The sequence below is a fragment of the Taudactylus pleione genome, unplaced genomic scaffold (genome assembly GCF_031769625.1).
Source record: "Taudactylus pleione unplaced genomic scaffold, aTauple2 ptg000333l, whole genome shotgun sequence".
Taxonomy (NCBI): Eukaryota; Metazoa; Chordata; class Amphibia; order Anura; family Myobatrachidae; genus Taudactylus; species Taudactylus pleione.
Window position 1 is genome coordinate 8,778,806 of NW_028284734.1, and position 13,587 is coordinate 8,792,392.

A 13,587-nucleotide genomic window follows, 5' to 3' on the forward strand; every position below is an offset into this window, starting at 1 on the left:
GTCAGTATGTATATGATATATGGGAGGAGCACTACGGTAAGTCAGAATGTATATGATATATGGGAGGAGTACTACGGTAAGTCAATATGTAACACATTCTTCTGAGCCTAGATTACTAAACACATAGGTAAAGGTTTGCGGACTTCAAGTTCTCAAGGGACTTTTAGAGAAAAGTAAAATCCATTACAGTAACATTAAACTGTCTGCAAAAATTATGACTAAAACATTGACTAAAATTAGACTATAATGAAAGCTGAGATCCTATGGCTAAATCTTGACGAAAACAAAAGAAAAAAAGAGAGACTAAAATGTGACTAAATTAAACCAACTACAATTTTAAATACAAGACTAAAACTAAATTTAAAATCCTTGTCAAAATGAATACTGGTTAATTAGTTATGGTTAATGATCAAAAAAAGCAGTAACCTGTGTAGAAAAATCCCGCTCTGGCAAGTGCAGCAGGCTGTATGTTGGCATCCGGAGGCCATCTCTTAAATGACTCTAAACGGACGTTTTCATCCTCAAAGATGTTAAAGCTGATCATGCCTTAGAAACACATATAAACATTATAAATTAATATGTTATGCTCTGCTGCTACATCATATTACTGTTTCATCATAAATAGGCACGAGTCTGTTAATAGCTTTCGTAAACTAATGCACTGCATAAAACGTTTTACCATTTCTAATGCAGAACTAATGCGGAACAAAGATTGTGATGGGATTCTGGGAAAAACTGCATTAATGAATGTGGGCAGAATGCAACTATCTACTGGATGATCACATCTGTAGCTATTGACTGGTCTGCTACAAGGTACTTTATCGTAGTCTCTCGCTGCAACTTTTTAATCGTAGTGTGATTGACAGGCCAGCAGCGTTTGGGGGAGGTAACGGGGAGTGTCGGCAAAAACACAAGTGTGTGCAAGCGTTTTCGAGGTGTGCTGCTGTCTGCATCTGTGATCCTGTAAGCAGGAAACATGGCTCTGGCGTCTCAGTCCTCAAGGCTATTCTAAGTGACCATAAGGCTACTCAGGAAGCTAATTATTGATAAACCCGCCACCCCGTCTGCGTCCTCGCATGCAGATTCTTAGATTTGCGAAGCTACCAGTGGGTGTCTCACTACAATTCCAGCCATTTGTGACATTTGCATATTTTCGCACATCCACTGCACACACAGGTGCAGTATGCGGCATTAGCCTACTTCTCTGAATCAGAACCAATCACATCAATTAGTGTAAGAGCCTCTTTGGCCAATAACTAGCTTCTACAATATGTTATGGTCAGTGGCGTACTTTGACATAAGCCAGGAGAACCCATCCCATAAAAGCATGTTGATTTTTCAGGGCATTTCATTATATACATTATATACACGTTGTTCAGTATATACTGTGTATATAATAGTATATTTATATACACTAATGTGCAAAAGTTTTAGGCGGTTGTGGAAAAAATGCTGCAAAGTAAGAATGCTTTCAAAAACAGAAGTGTTAATAGTTTATTTTTTTATCAACAAAGTGAATGAACAGAAGAGAAATCTAAATCAAATTAATATTTGGAGTGACCACCCTTCGCCTTCAAAACAGCATAATTTCTTCTAGGTACACATGCTCACAGTTTTTCAAGTAACTTGGCAGAGAGGTTGTTCCAAACATCTTGGAGAACTAACCACAGATCTTCTGTGGATGTATAGTTGCTTGTCTCTTCATGTAATCCCGGACAGACTGGATGATGTTGAGATCAGGTCTGTGTGGGGGCCATATCATCACTTCCAGGACTCCTTGTACTTCTTTACGCTGAAGACCATTCTTAATGATATTGGCTGTATGTTTGGGGTCGTTGTCCTGCTGCAGAATAAATTTGGAGCCTATCAGACGCCTCCCTGATGGTATTGCATGATGGATAAGTACCTGCCTGTATTTCTCAGCATTGAGGACACCATTAATCCTGACCAAATCCCGAACTCCATTTGCTGAAATGCAGCCCCAAATTTACAAGGAACCTCCACCATGCTTCACTGTTGCCTGCAGACACCCATTATTGTACCGCTCTCAAGCCCTTTGGCAATAAACTGTCTTCTTTTACAGCCAAATATATAACATTTTGACTCATCAGTCCAGAGCACCTGCTGCCATTTTTCTGCACCCCAGTTCCTATGTTTTAGTGCATAGTTGACTCACTTGGCCTGTTTCCACGTCGAAGGTATGGCTTTTTGGCCACAATTCTTCCATGAAGACCACTTCTGACCAAACTTCTCCGAACAGTAGATGGGTATACTTGAATCCCACTTGTTTCTGGCAGTTCTGAGCTGATGGCACTGCTGGACATCTTCCAATTTTGAAGGGAAGTAAGCATTGTGTGTCTTTCATCTGATGCACTGTTTCCTGGGCTGACCACTGCATCTACGGTCCTCAGTGTTGCCCGTTTCTTTGTGCTTCTTCAAATGACCTTGAACAGCACATTTTGAAACCCCAGCCTGCTTTGAAATCTTTGCCTGGGAGAGACCTTGCTGATGCAGTATAACTACCTTGTGTCTTGTTGATGTGCTCAGTGTTGACTTGGTGTATGAGCTGTGACATGAAATGGTCTTTCACAACCTCACCTTTATAGCGAGTTTGGCTGTTTCTCACCCAGTTTTAAGCCTACTACACAGCTGTTTATATTTCAGTTAATTACTGTGTTTCAACCTACATATGAAAATGATGATCATTGAGACTTCCGGTGAGCGGGGCATCCAGCATGGCCGCACTTTTACCAATCTCCCTACAGAGACATCTGTAATCCTCCTCCATCCACTAACTACAGTGATTTTACAAACTCATCTACACTATATAGTTTGGAGGAAGTGTGGAGGAACAATTCGGTGCTTTCCTTCTGTGGGGAGACCTTTAAAACACCGGAGTCTGGCCATTAATAGCAGTGGCCTCCGTGAACGCCTCTATATTGGTGCGAAAAGCGGCGTGGTATCTTCCTACATGATTTCATTAACCCAAATTTGCCAGATATCACCTGGTTGGTGAGTTTGATCCCCAGGGTGGACTCTGAAAACCTGCTGCCCATCCTTGTGTACCCCTGGAGACTTTCACCATGGAGACAGCACATCTAACCCTATGTGCAGCCCGCTGCTGAGATAGACAATCCGTCCTGAGGGGTCCCTGCCAGCAAAGCTGCCTGACTTACCTTCAGCAAAAGCCGGCTCTGCCTTCCCGACTGCTTCCCCTCTGAAGGGCTACGGATGCCATAAACCTTTTCCTGGCTGCCATCCAGATTGATGCCTGAACGCATCAGCGGTGCTGTTGTCACTCCGGGCTCCCGAGTCTTCTGTGCCTTTCGCTGCTGTGGGGAGGCTTCCCCTCGAAAGGTCTGCTCCGTGTCTGGTGTCAAGACCTGTTTAACCGACTGCTGTGTGGAGACCCTTGGTGTCTTCCCCCGTGGTGCGCCTGTGTCCAGCCTTCCTCTCATCCAGGCAGCTCTACTCCGCATCCAGTGTCGAGCTCTGTGGGCCCGACTGCAGCGTGGAGGTACCTGACCTGCCTTCCCCCCATGGAGGTACCTGACCTGCCTTCCCCCCGTGGAGGTACCTGACCTGCCTTCCCCCCGTGGAGTGCTTGTGCCCAATCTCCCTATCCTACAGGCTCATGTGGGGTGATACCCAGCTCCTTGTCCTGTGGAGCACCTGATCCAGCTCTACCCATTATCGGTGGTGATTCCACAGGGGCATCCAGTGACGGACTCTGGCGGACTTCCTCTGATGGCTGATGCCTCTCTGATGTTGTCTGGCTCAGCTACACATATGACCGTCTCCCATATACTGGCTGTCACATTGAAGATTTTGTGACAGTGTTTTTGAGGCTAATGTGAGGGGGACTGAGAGGTTTATCTCTCCCTGCTGCTATTTATTTTTTGTATGTCCTGCTCCCCTATAGTCCTTGTCTAAACCTTGTGTTTCATCTATTCCCCCAATCTTTGTCCCACCCTGCCTAATCTAATTTTCCCCCCTTCCCCTTCACACCCCTTTCACCAATCAACCCTTAAATAAGTCACCACCACTGCGAAATTGTGTGATCATATAAAGGTAGGATTACACAAATAGTAATTGGTTGTTTTATATGAAATAACAGAACACAAAATAACTGGCTGGCTGATATGGTGACAATCAGTATAAATATCAATATTTCTGGATGTTTATGAAGCATTAGATTTTTGTGCGACTGTACCACAACGCATTTGCTGTACTAAGGTTGCCACCTACTGGCCGTTTCCTATAATTGTTGTACTTGTGAATTTGTTAGGATAATTATTCAACTCAGTCTGATTTTACTTTTCAAAACAAAGAGAAGTATCTCGGTTGCCGTCTAGTGGCTGCTTATTGATATTATTTGATTAGTGAGCATACTAATAACAACCAATGTAAATGTATCTTTACTACTACTTATCAAACTACTTATTTATCTTTTGCTGTTTAAATGTAGACTATTGTAATAATTGTGGGGTGCTACCTCTGGGAGCTATTAAAATGTTAAATTAATTAATGATGCAGACCCTACCCAGGTGATCAGTTAACACTATATATCGCATAGGTGACCATTACTAGTTGTTGTTCTATTGCAGTTCGTGGGGCATGGACAGATATGTCGATAGAACTATGCCTCCCAAACATCCCAACTCATCAAATAAGAATGGTAAGGCAAAAGGTTCTTCTCAGAAATCAGGGCAACCCTCACCATCTCTCTCTGAGTCGGGGTCCCCAGAAATCCCGCCAGACAAAACTACCCTTCTGACGGCAAAGGAAATTTCAGATTTCATGATGCCTTTAATGGATAAGAGGTTTGAGGTCCTCCAAATGTGTTTAGAATCTGGCCTAGCTAGAATCGACTCTCATGCATCACGTATTGTAGCACTAGAGACGCGAGTGAGTGATGCAGAGGACCATATGCAGGCTTGTCAGTCTGGAGTAGATTCTCATGATAGATTAATTCAACAAATGCAAGATAAAATTGATGACCTTGAGAATCGGTCCAAACGCAATAACTTGCATTTCATACCCATTCCAGAATCAGTATCTGGAGCAGATTTAATGTCTTTTCTAACAACTGATCTCCCCAACGCTCTGGAACTAGATGTCAATATAGAAGTCCCATACATTGAAAGAGCCCATAGAATAGGAATTGAGCAGGAGGCAGCAAGGAGGAGATCTCGACCAGTTCTAGCTCGATATCTAGATAGAACAAAAGAAAAGATTCTGGCTACCTATCGTAAAAAAAAGGAACTGCTAATAAACGGCAATAAAATTTTAATATTTCAGGATTTCTCAACTACTGTCACCCAAAAGCACAAAGAATTTTCGGAGATTTGAACCTTTCTGTACAATAAAAAAGTAAGATTTGCCTTGCTTTATCCGGCCAAACTAAGAGTAGTGGAGGATGGAACCACGCTCTTCTTTACTGATCCAGAAAGGGCAAAGTCACATTTTATGACTCCACGGTCACCACCCAGATCCCCATGCTGAGAATTTTATTGTTAATCAATACTAGTTATAATAATGGGGATTACTACACCTGTATGGGTTGTGTTACTGTTTATACTCCTAGGGGTTAAAGGCCCAATAAATTAACTCATATTTTGTTTTTATAAGGTTATATTTGTGTGTACACCTCTATTGATAGATGGTGTCCACCGTCAGTTTGAGTTCAGTGGAAAAAGTTGAAAATGGTGATTTGAGATGTTGTGTATTAAAAAAGTTTTGTCTTCAACACTGGGTACAAAGAATAAGAAAGACATTTAATCATATCTTCCAATGTTTTTGTTTTATAAATGTATATTGATTGTGATGACCTGGGGCATGGAAAGAGAGAGACAGCCACCCTACACGAGGGGGGAACCATGCCACACTTCTGCCTGCATCTGCTGGGTGAGTAGCCATGCCATCACTATTAAATGAACCGGTAACCACACTTCCCCCTAAACCTTTACAATTTGTTTCTTGGAATGTGGGTGGTTTGAATACCCCTACTAAGTGGAAAAGGGTCCTCACCCACCTTAAATGTTTTAAACCGGATATAATATTTTTACAAGAGACCCATTGGCCTGCATCAGAAGAACATACTTTGAGAGCTAATTGGCTTGGCTCCTGTTATTCAGCTTCTTATAAAAACGAGAGAAGAGGGGTGGCCATACTTTTTCGAAGGGATCTGTCAGTCTCTATACTCTCCCAAACGATTGACCCGGATGGACGGTGTATAATTCTAGACGTCAAATTATATCAAGCCACATATACTCTGGTAAACGTATATGCCCCAAATATCAATACCCACCTTTACATTCAGGATTTAGGTCATATCCTTCAAAGTAGACTTACATATCCGCTGATAGTGGGGGGGGACTTCATCATGGTGGAAAACCCCTCGCTTGACAAATCACCGGTGATACTGAGACCTCAGAAGTAAAATAATTGTATGCTCACTACATTTAGACACAATTTAAATGTGTCAGATCCGTGGTGATTATTGAACCCCACTGATAGAACACATACATATCTATCCATGGTACATGGATCTCTTTGAAGAATTGGCAAAATGTTGATCTCTGATGGTTTGATGTCTGAGGTTCAGGGGGTGGATATCCATGACATAATTATTTCAGACCATGCTCCTGTCTCTCTGGCTTTTACTCATCCGCACATGAAACAAATAGATTATGTTTGGCGCTTTCCACATTATCTTGCTCAATCTGATGATTTTAAATCATACCTTATTCACCACTGGACAAACTACGTAGACGATAACCTGTCTTCTTGGGATGATCCTGTTCTCTTTTGGAAAGCCTCTAAGGCTGTGATGAGGGGCCATGTTATTAGCTATATGTACCGCAAACGTCGAGAGGCTAAGGCAGAATACAAGGCCTTAAAAGATGTAGTGCAGGATACCTTTCAACAATATACTGTTGATCCCTCACCAGAAAATATGAACAAGCTAGGCAGTTATTAGAAACATATCTGCTAACACAGGCAAAACATTCTATGGAATGCAATAAAAACAAATATTATCGTTGGGGCAACAAGGCAGGCAAGCTTTTAGCAACCTTATCCAAACCTCATAGACAACACCGCACAATTACTACACTAAGAAACCCTATTACAGGGAGAATAATAACTGATTCTAAAGAAATTATTAACCAGTTCCAAACTCATTTTGAAGAATTATTTAGATCCTCGCCTATTGATAACACACTTCATACCGCTTTGCTCACGGATGAAGTATTACCTAAGTTAAAAAAGAAATCTGAACATACCGTCTTTAGTTATATTTGATGACACTAATATCAAGTGTTAATGTCAATTGATACAGACTCGTCAGACAAAGGCACTCATTCAGAGCCGCTCGTAAGCGGCCGCTCGTTCGTTATGAGCGATGTTCGCTCATCTGCGCTTGCGCACGGATTGTAATACGCATGCGCGAACCAGTCAGTGCGGCCGAAAATCATTTGTTCGCTAAATAGCGAATGCCTGCTATTTTGAGTGACAGGAGGAGGCATATGTGGGTGGTAGTCCACGCTTGTTCAGTACCAAGGTATAGATAGTGGTTCCTCAGGTTGTGCGTCCTGGACGGGGTTAGTGCCTGTCACTTGTACTGCAATGATTGCGTCGCTGCTGGCAGCTGGAGCATAGAAAACCAAGTTGGTATGTTGGAAGGAAAGCCCTTACACGTTTCTCCGCTATAGTAACTGGCGGTTTCGTCAGAGGGTAAGACCTACTGAACAATCGTGGACTACCCATTATTGACAGAGCGAATACTCTATATATCAGCCGGCCGGCGGTAAGCATTAGTGCTCTGCATGAGTGGGAGAGAACTGACTGTGATGACGATACAGATAAATGAAGTCTGCCACTTGTATTGAAAATAGACTGTTTGCTACTACAATACGCTTACAACTATAGTCTATATTACTGCATGAATTAATTTCATACCATATATGATGAATAAATGCCATATGAGGACAAAATTACATATGTAAAGATACGAGCCAAATATATATCAACACTTCCATCTGTATGGGATTAAGGACGGATTTTTTGCTCTCATCATTTGATCAGTGCTGTGTGGAGCTGGAGCAAGTTTGGCTATTCAAATAAACAACTAACCAATCTTTTTGTAAGAAACACCCACTGCAGGGGTGAATTTCTTTTGGTTTTCATATACATTTAAGCCAACTCATATATATATATTTTTTACCATAATTGTTTTATATTTTTTGGTGTGTATATTTTATGTCTTTTTAAATTTTTCAATCATGTTATATGTATACACATGTGTATTTTTATACATATGATGTTAATAAATGGCTAAATTTTGGATACATTAGCGCTCTTTGTCTGACGAGTCTGTATAAATTGACATTAACACTTGATATTAGTGTCATCAAATATAACTAATGACGGTATGTTCAGATTTCTTTTTTAATTTGTACTAGGTGGGAATTACAGATTTATTCCATATTAGGAGCAGCTATTCAATCCACATATAATATTTTGTATTGATATCTAATTGTCGGCTATCATTACCCATTGTGAGCGCCCGAATACTATATTTTGTAGATTTACAAAATATATTTTTATTTACTTATATTACCTAAGTTAACAGTGTATCAAAGGGAGACGTTAGCAGGCAGTGTATTACCATGGATGAAATTAATAGAGCCATAACATTGCTCCCTACAGGTAAATCCCCTGGGCCAGATGGATTTTCTGGCAAATATTATCGAATATTACAAACTTACATAATCCCAACATTACTAGAATTATATAAGACAATACACGACAATAAAACACCATATGAGACCTTCAATGAGGCACATACAATTCTGCTGCCAAAACCTGACAGGGACCCAAATTTGATGTCATCTTATAGACCTATTAGTCTCCTAAATGTTGACTTTAAGCTCCTGGCTAAGATTATGGCGTTACGACTCCAAACAATTCTACCACACATAGTAACAGAACACCAAACGGGGTTTGTACAAGGGCGACACGCAGTAAAGGCTATAAGAACGGCAATAGCAGCAGTGGTGGCATCGGGTGGTCCGTCGGGTAGTGAAAATATACTTTGGAGCTTGGATATTCAGAGAGCTTTTGATATGGTCTTATGGCCATACTTGTTTGAAGTTCTGGAGAGAAGAGCCTTTGAACCAGCTTTTTTAAGCTTATATGTTATTTTTATTTAAATCCTTCTTCATCATTAATGGTTAATGGAGTAATAGGTCCCCGTTTTTATCTAGAGAGAGGCACCCGTCAGGGTTGTCCTCTTTCGCCACTATTATTTAATCTGGCATTGGATCCTCTCCTTAGAACCTTTCAGAATTGGCAGGAATTTAAGGGTATCTCCGTAGGTAGACAGGAGTTACAAATTTCCGCATTTGCGGATGATATTCTTCTCTATGTTGGTAATCCTGAAAAATCTCTATCCCTTCTGTTACGTAAATTGGAACATTTTGGCCTAGTGTCTGGTCTACATATTAATATGAATAAATCAGTGGCTATGTCACTTAAAGGCTCTACTAGATCTCCTGGATGGGCCTCTTAATACCCCTTACAATGGGCTAAACAGTACATACCATACTTAGGAATTTTTTTACCACAAATTATTTTCAATCTCTATAGACTGAATATTAAAGAAGCGATTAGCATATTGAATGCGGATAATAGGGGATGGGAGCGTCTTCCTTTGTCATTTTTGGGAACAGCTAATTTATTAAAGATGGTGGCTATCCCCCGTTTAATGTATCCCTTACAATCTCTCCCTGTTCATTTAACAAAAGCTGATCAAACTAAAATTAATATGTTGATACGTCAATTTATTTGGAGGGGAGGCAGAGCTAGAATAGCCCTACGAAAACTTGTCAACCCCGAAATAATGGAGGCATACATTTTCCAGATATAACTACATATAACCAAGCGACTCTGTTGAGACATTTGCGCGACTGGTTGCTTCAATCCTCCATATATACTAATGTTCAAGTAGAACAAATTTTTATAGCAGAATGTGATCTAATTAGTCAACATGATCAAGAAATATCTGAGATATATAATTCGAATCCGTTATTATGGACAACTCGAAAAATATGGCATATCTTACAACATAAAGCTGGATTAAATGCCTATCACACTCTTCATCTCCCACTGATCTGTAACCCCCAGTTTCCTTGATGGCATGGCTGCTCGGAATCGGTATGAAATTCCCGGCAGCGGCAGCCCGACAGATGGACAGATCCCGGCAGTGGCAGGCCGGCAGCGCTGGAAATCCCGATCGTCCTCAGGTAAGTATATACTAACTAACCTAACCCCCCTAACCCTAACCCTCCTTAGGGGTGCCTAACCCTAACCTCCCCCCCAAGTGCCTAACCCTAATCCCCCCTGTAACTGCCTAACCCTAACCCCCCCCTTCCCCGCTGCCTAAGCCTAAGTTCCCCAGGGGGGGTGCCTAACCCTAAGTCCCCCCCGGGGGTGCCTAACCCTAACCCTCCCTCCCCCTAGCCTAACCCACCCAGGGGGGTGCTTAACCCTAAGTCCCCCCCGTGTGCGCTAAACCTAACCCTCGCCCCGCGGCTGTCCGCTCGCGGTGCCCGGCATCCCTTCGATCAGGACGCGGGCGCCTGTCTCCCTGCGTCGGGAAAATGACAGGCGTCTAAATATAGACGCCTGTCATTTAACCCACGCCGGGATAAAGCAATCGGGAAGCCGGCTGTCGGGATCACGTCAGCCGGTTTCCCGATTGCATCCCGGCTGCTCACCCTTTTACATTATAGCGTTTAGCAGGTATAACCAATATTAAATCCTTGGTTTCAATGGAGGAAAAGCGTGTTCTTACATATACAGAGGTCTCAAATAATTTCCCAATGATAAATCCTTATCCATTGGTATTTCTACAAATTCGCTCTTATCTTACACATGTTTTAAAGCATTCCTCTGATAAGGACTGGGATAACACGTTGGATTCTTTTCTGTCATATCAGGTACCACAACGCAGAGCTATCTCAATCCATTCTACTTTTCTAAGGTATATAGTAGACCATTCCACAATTACTGGAGGTATGGCTAAATGGCTTGTTCATTTTCCAAATCTGACGATTCCTAGGTTAGAGAAGGCCTTGGAGTTCTCTAGAAAAACCTCGTCAGCCAGTATGTATACTGAACTCTTTATAAATATCTATCACAATGTTTATTTATCTCCAATGAGACGTTTCAAAATGGGTTTATCTAATAACCATTTATGTCCACGATGTCAACAGGAAGAAGCAGATAACTTTTACTGTGTATGGGCATGCCCAATAGTTAAACATTTTTGGTATCAGATTCGTAGATATGCAGAGACAAAATTTGTAAACTATGTCCCTTTTACTCCTGAGTGGGCAATACTAGGGGTTTTTATTAATAGCTCACCTCCTCAATGGTCTCTGTTCATGACAAAATTATATTTTATTTTCAAAATGAATTGGGTAGAAACCATGATACAAAAAGAAACAAGGGTGGAACGCTTCTTTTCACTGTGGGAAAGGTACATAGACACACTTCCACTCACCACAAGAAAACAAATACATTATAGTTTGAGGAATACCACATGGTATCTCACTCTTCATTTAATCCTGCTGGTGCCATACTTTTTAAATCATAAAGCCATCTCGCTTCTCTTTGGAGAAGTATTTTTTCATGATTGCCACCTCTTTTTAGCGGAGCAATGTGATCAATGGGCATCACTTTAAAATCCAGAATATTATGTTTCATTTCCATGAAGTGTTTTGCAGTCGGAGGCGTGTTCGAATCCACAATAGTTAAGGCCTTTTTGATTGATGATCTGTTCAAGGCTACTCTTTCTTTTAGCCTATGGATGGTTTTGCCAATGTAGAGCCATTTACAAGGACAAATAATAGCATATATCACATATCTGCTCTCGCAGTTCAGCCGATGTCTGATTTTAAAAGACCGGTTAGATGATGGATCATGAAACTCGTCTCCTGTCATCATAAAACGACAATTTATGCACCCTGTGCTACGAAATGACCTAGCGGATGAGGATAACCAGTTCTTTTGTGTACGTGATCCAATATTGGAAGACATGATCTTATCCTTGATGTTATTACTTTGCTTAAAACAGAATAAAGGAGGTTCATGGCTCAATTTACCCAAAACTGGGTCCATTTGGATTATATGGCAATGCTTTTTGAATGAACGTTTAATGATTTGTGACCCAATTGAAAAAGTGGATGAAAAAATGAAAAGTTCAGCCACTGTGTCCTTTTCACGCTCCACTAGTAACTCATCTCTGTCCATCATTAAACACTTGTTCATGGCCTCGTCAATGTCTTTTCTTTCATATCCCCATTGCAGAAATTTTTTGCCCATGTCAAGCAATGCTTTTGGTAAAGTGGTATGGTCTGAAGTGATTCTGGTAACAAGTACCATTTGTGAATACGGCAACCCTCTCTTGAGTGGAGCAGGGTGAAAACTGTCAGCTGCCAGCAGGGTGTTCCCGTCAGTCATTTTGGTATAAACAGTAGAAACATAGGTACCTGTAGAAATATCGACCAAAATGTCCAAATAGCTAATCATTTTATCACTAAAATTCTATGTAAATTTAATTTCTGCACTGATGTTGTTTAGCTCACCAAAGAAACTTAATAATTGTTCTTGTCCACCTGTCCATATCAAAAACACGTCATCTATGTATCGCACATATAAAGCAATAGCCAATGGATGAAGCATGATATTTAACTCCTCAAAAACATGCATGAATAGGTTAGCATATGAAGGGGCCATATTAGACCCCCATTGCAGTACCACGGCATTGCAAAAAACTGGTGGTCCAACATAATGTCTGCTAATGGTAACCAGCATCCATACCCATTGAATGTGGAATACTTGTGTATAGATTAACTATATCCAAAGTAACCAGAATGTGGTCACTTGTAGGTGGTGCAAGTGCCTTTAATTTATTTAAAAAATGGTAGTATCCTTTAAATAATATTTAGTATTCTGGACCACTGGTTGTAATAAAAAGTCCACATACTGGGAAAGTGTTTGCATAATCCTCTCCTCTAGGGGCTCCTTATGTCAGAGTTTTGTATATTTTTGTTGGTATATAAATACATGGATCAATCGGATGTGTTTGGGTTAAGAATTGTGCTGTTGACTCATCAATCCATGAATTATTCAATCCCAATTGTATTATTTTATCAATTTCTTTTTTATATTCTGTAGTGGGATCGTATGACAATTTTTGATAAAATTGAACATCAGATAGTTGTCTATTGATTTCATTAATGTAAGCAATTTTGTCCAAAATCACAACACCCCTGTCTTTATCGGTGGGGCGGATTACGTGTTGATCATTTTTTAAACTCTTAACAGCTTCGACTTGTTCATGTGTAAGATTGGAATAGGAGTTTTTTTTATTTTTTAAACAGGGAATGGTGTCTCTCTTAACCAACTGTATAAAGGTGTCAATTAAGTTGTTATTAAAATATAGGTGTAAATGTACTTTTAGGTCTAAAGGTATTAACCTGTTTTTTCACCTCTCTTTTAGATCCAGAATAATGCTTC

General features: G+C 40.8%; 1 protein-coding gene across 1 annotated transcript in view; it reads right to left on the reverse strand.

Moving 5' to 3' along the window:
• Positions 1–13,587, reverse strand: part of LOC148509028 (baculoviral IAP repeat-containing protein 1-like) — a 196,413-nt gene that overhangs the window by 130,921 nt on the left and 51,905 nt on the right. Inside the window, exon 7 of the mRNA XM_088443700.1 lies at positions 427–546. Coding sequence (XP_088299826.1) covers positions 427–546 — 120 coding nt within the window. The remainder of the gene's footprint in view (positions 1–426; positions 547–13,587) is intronic.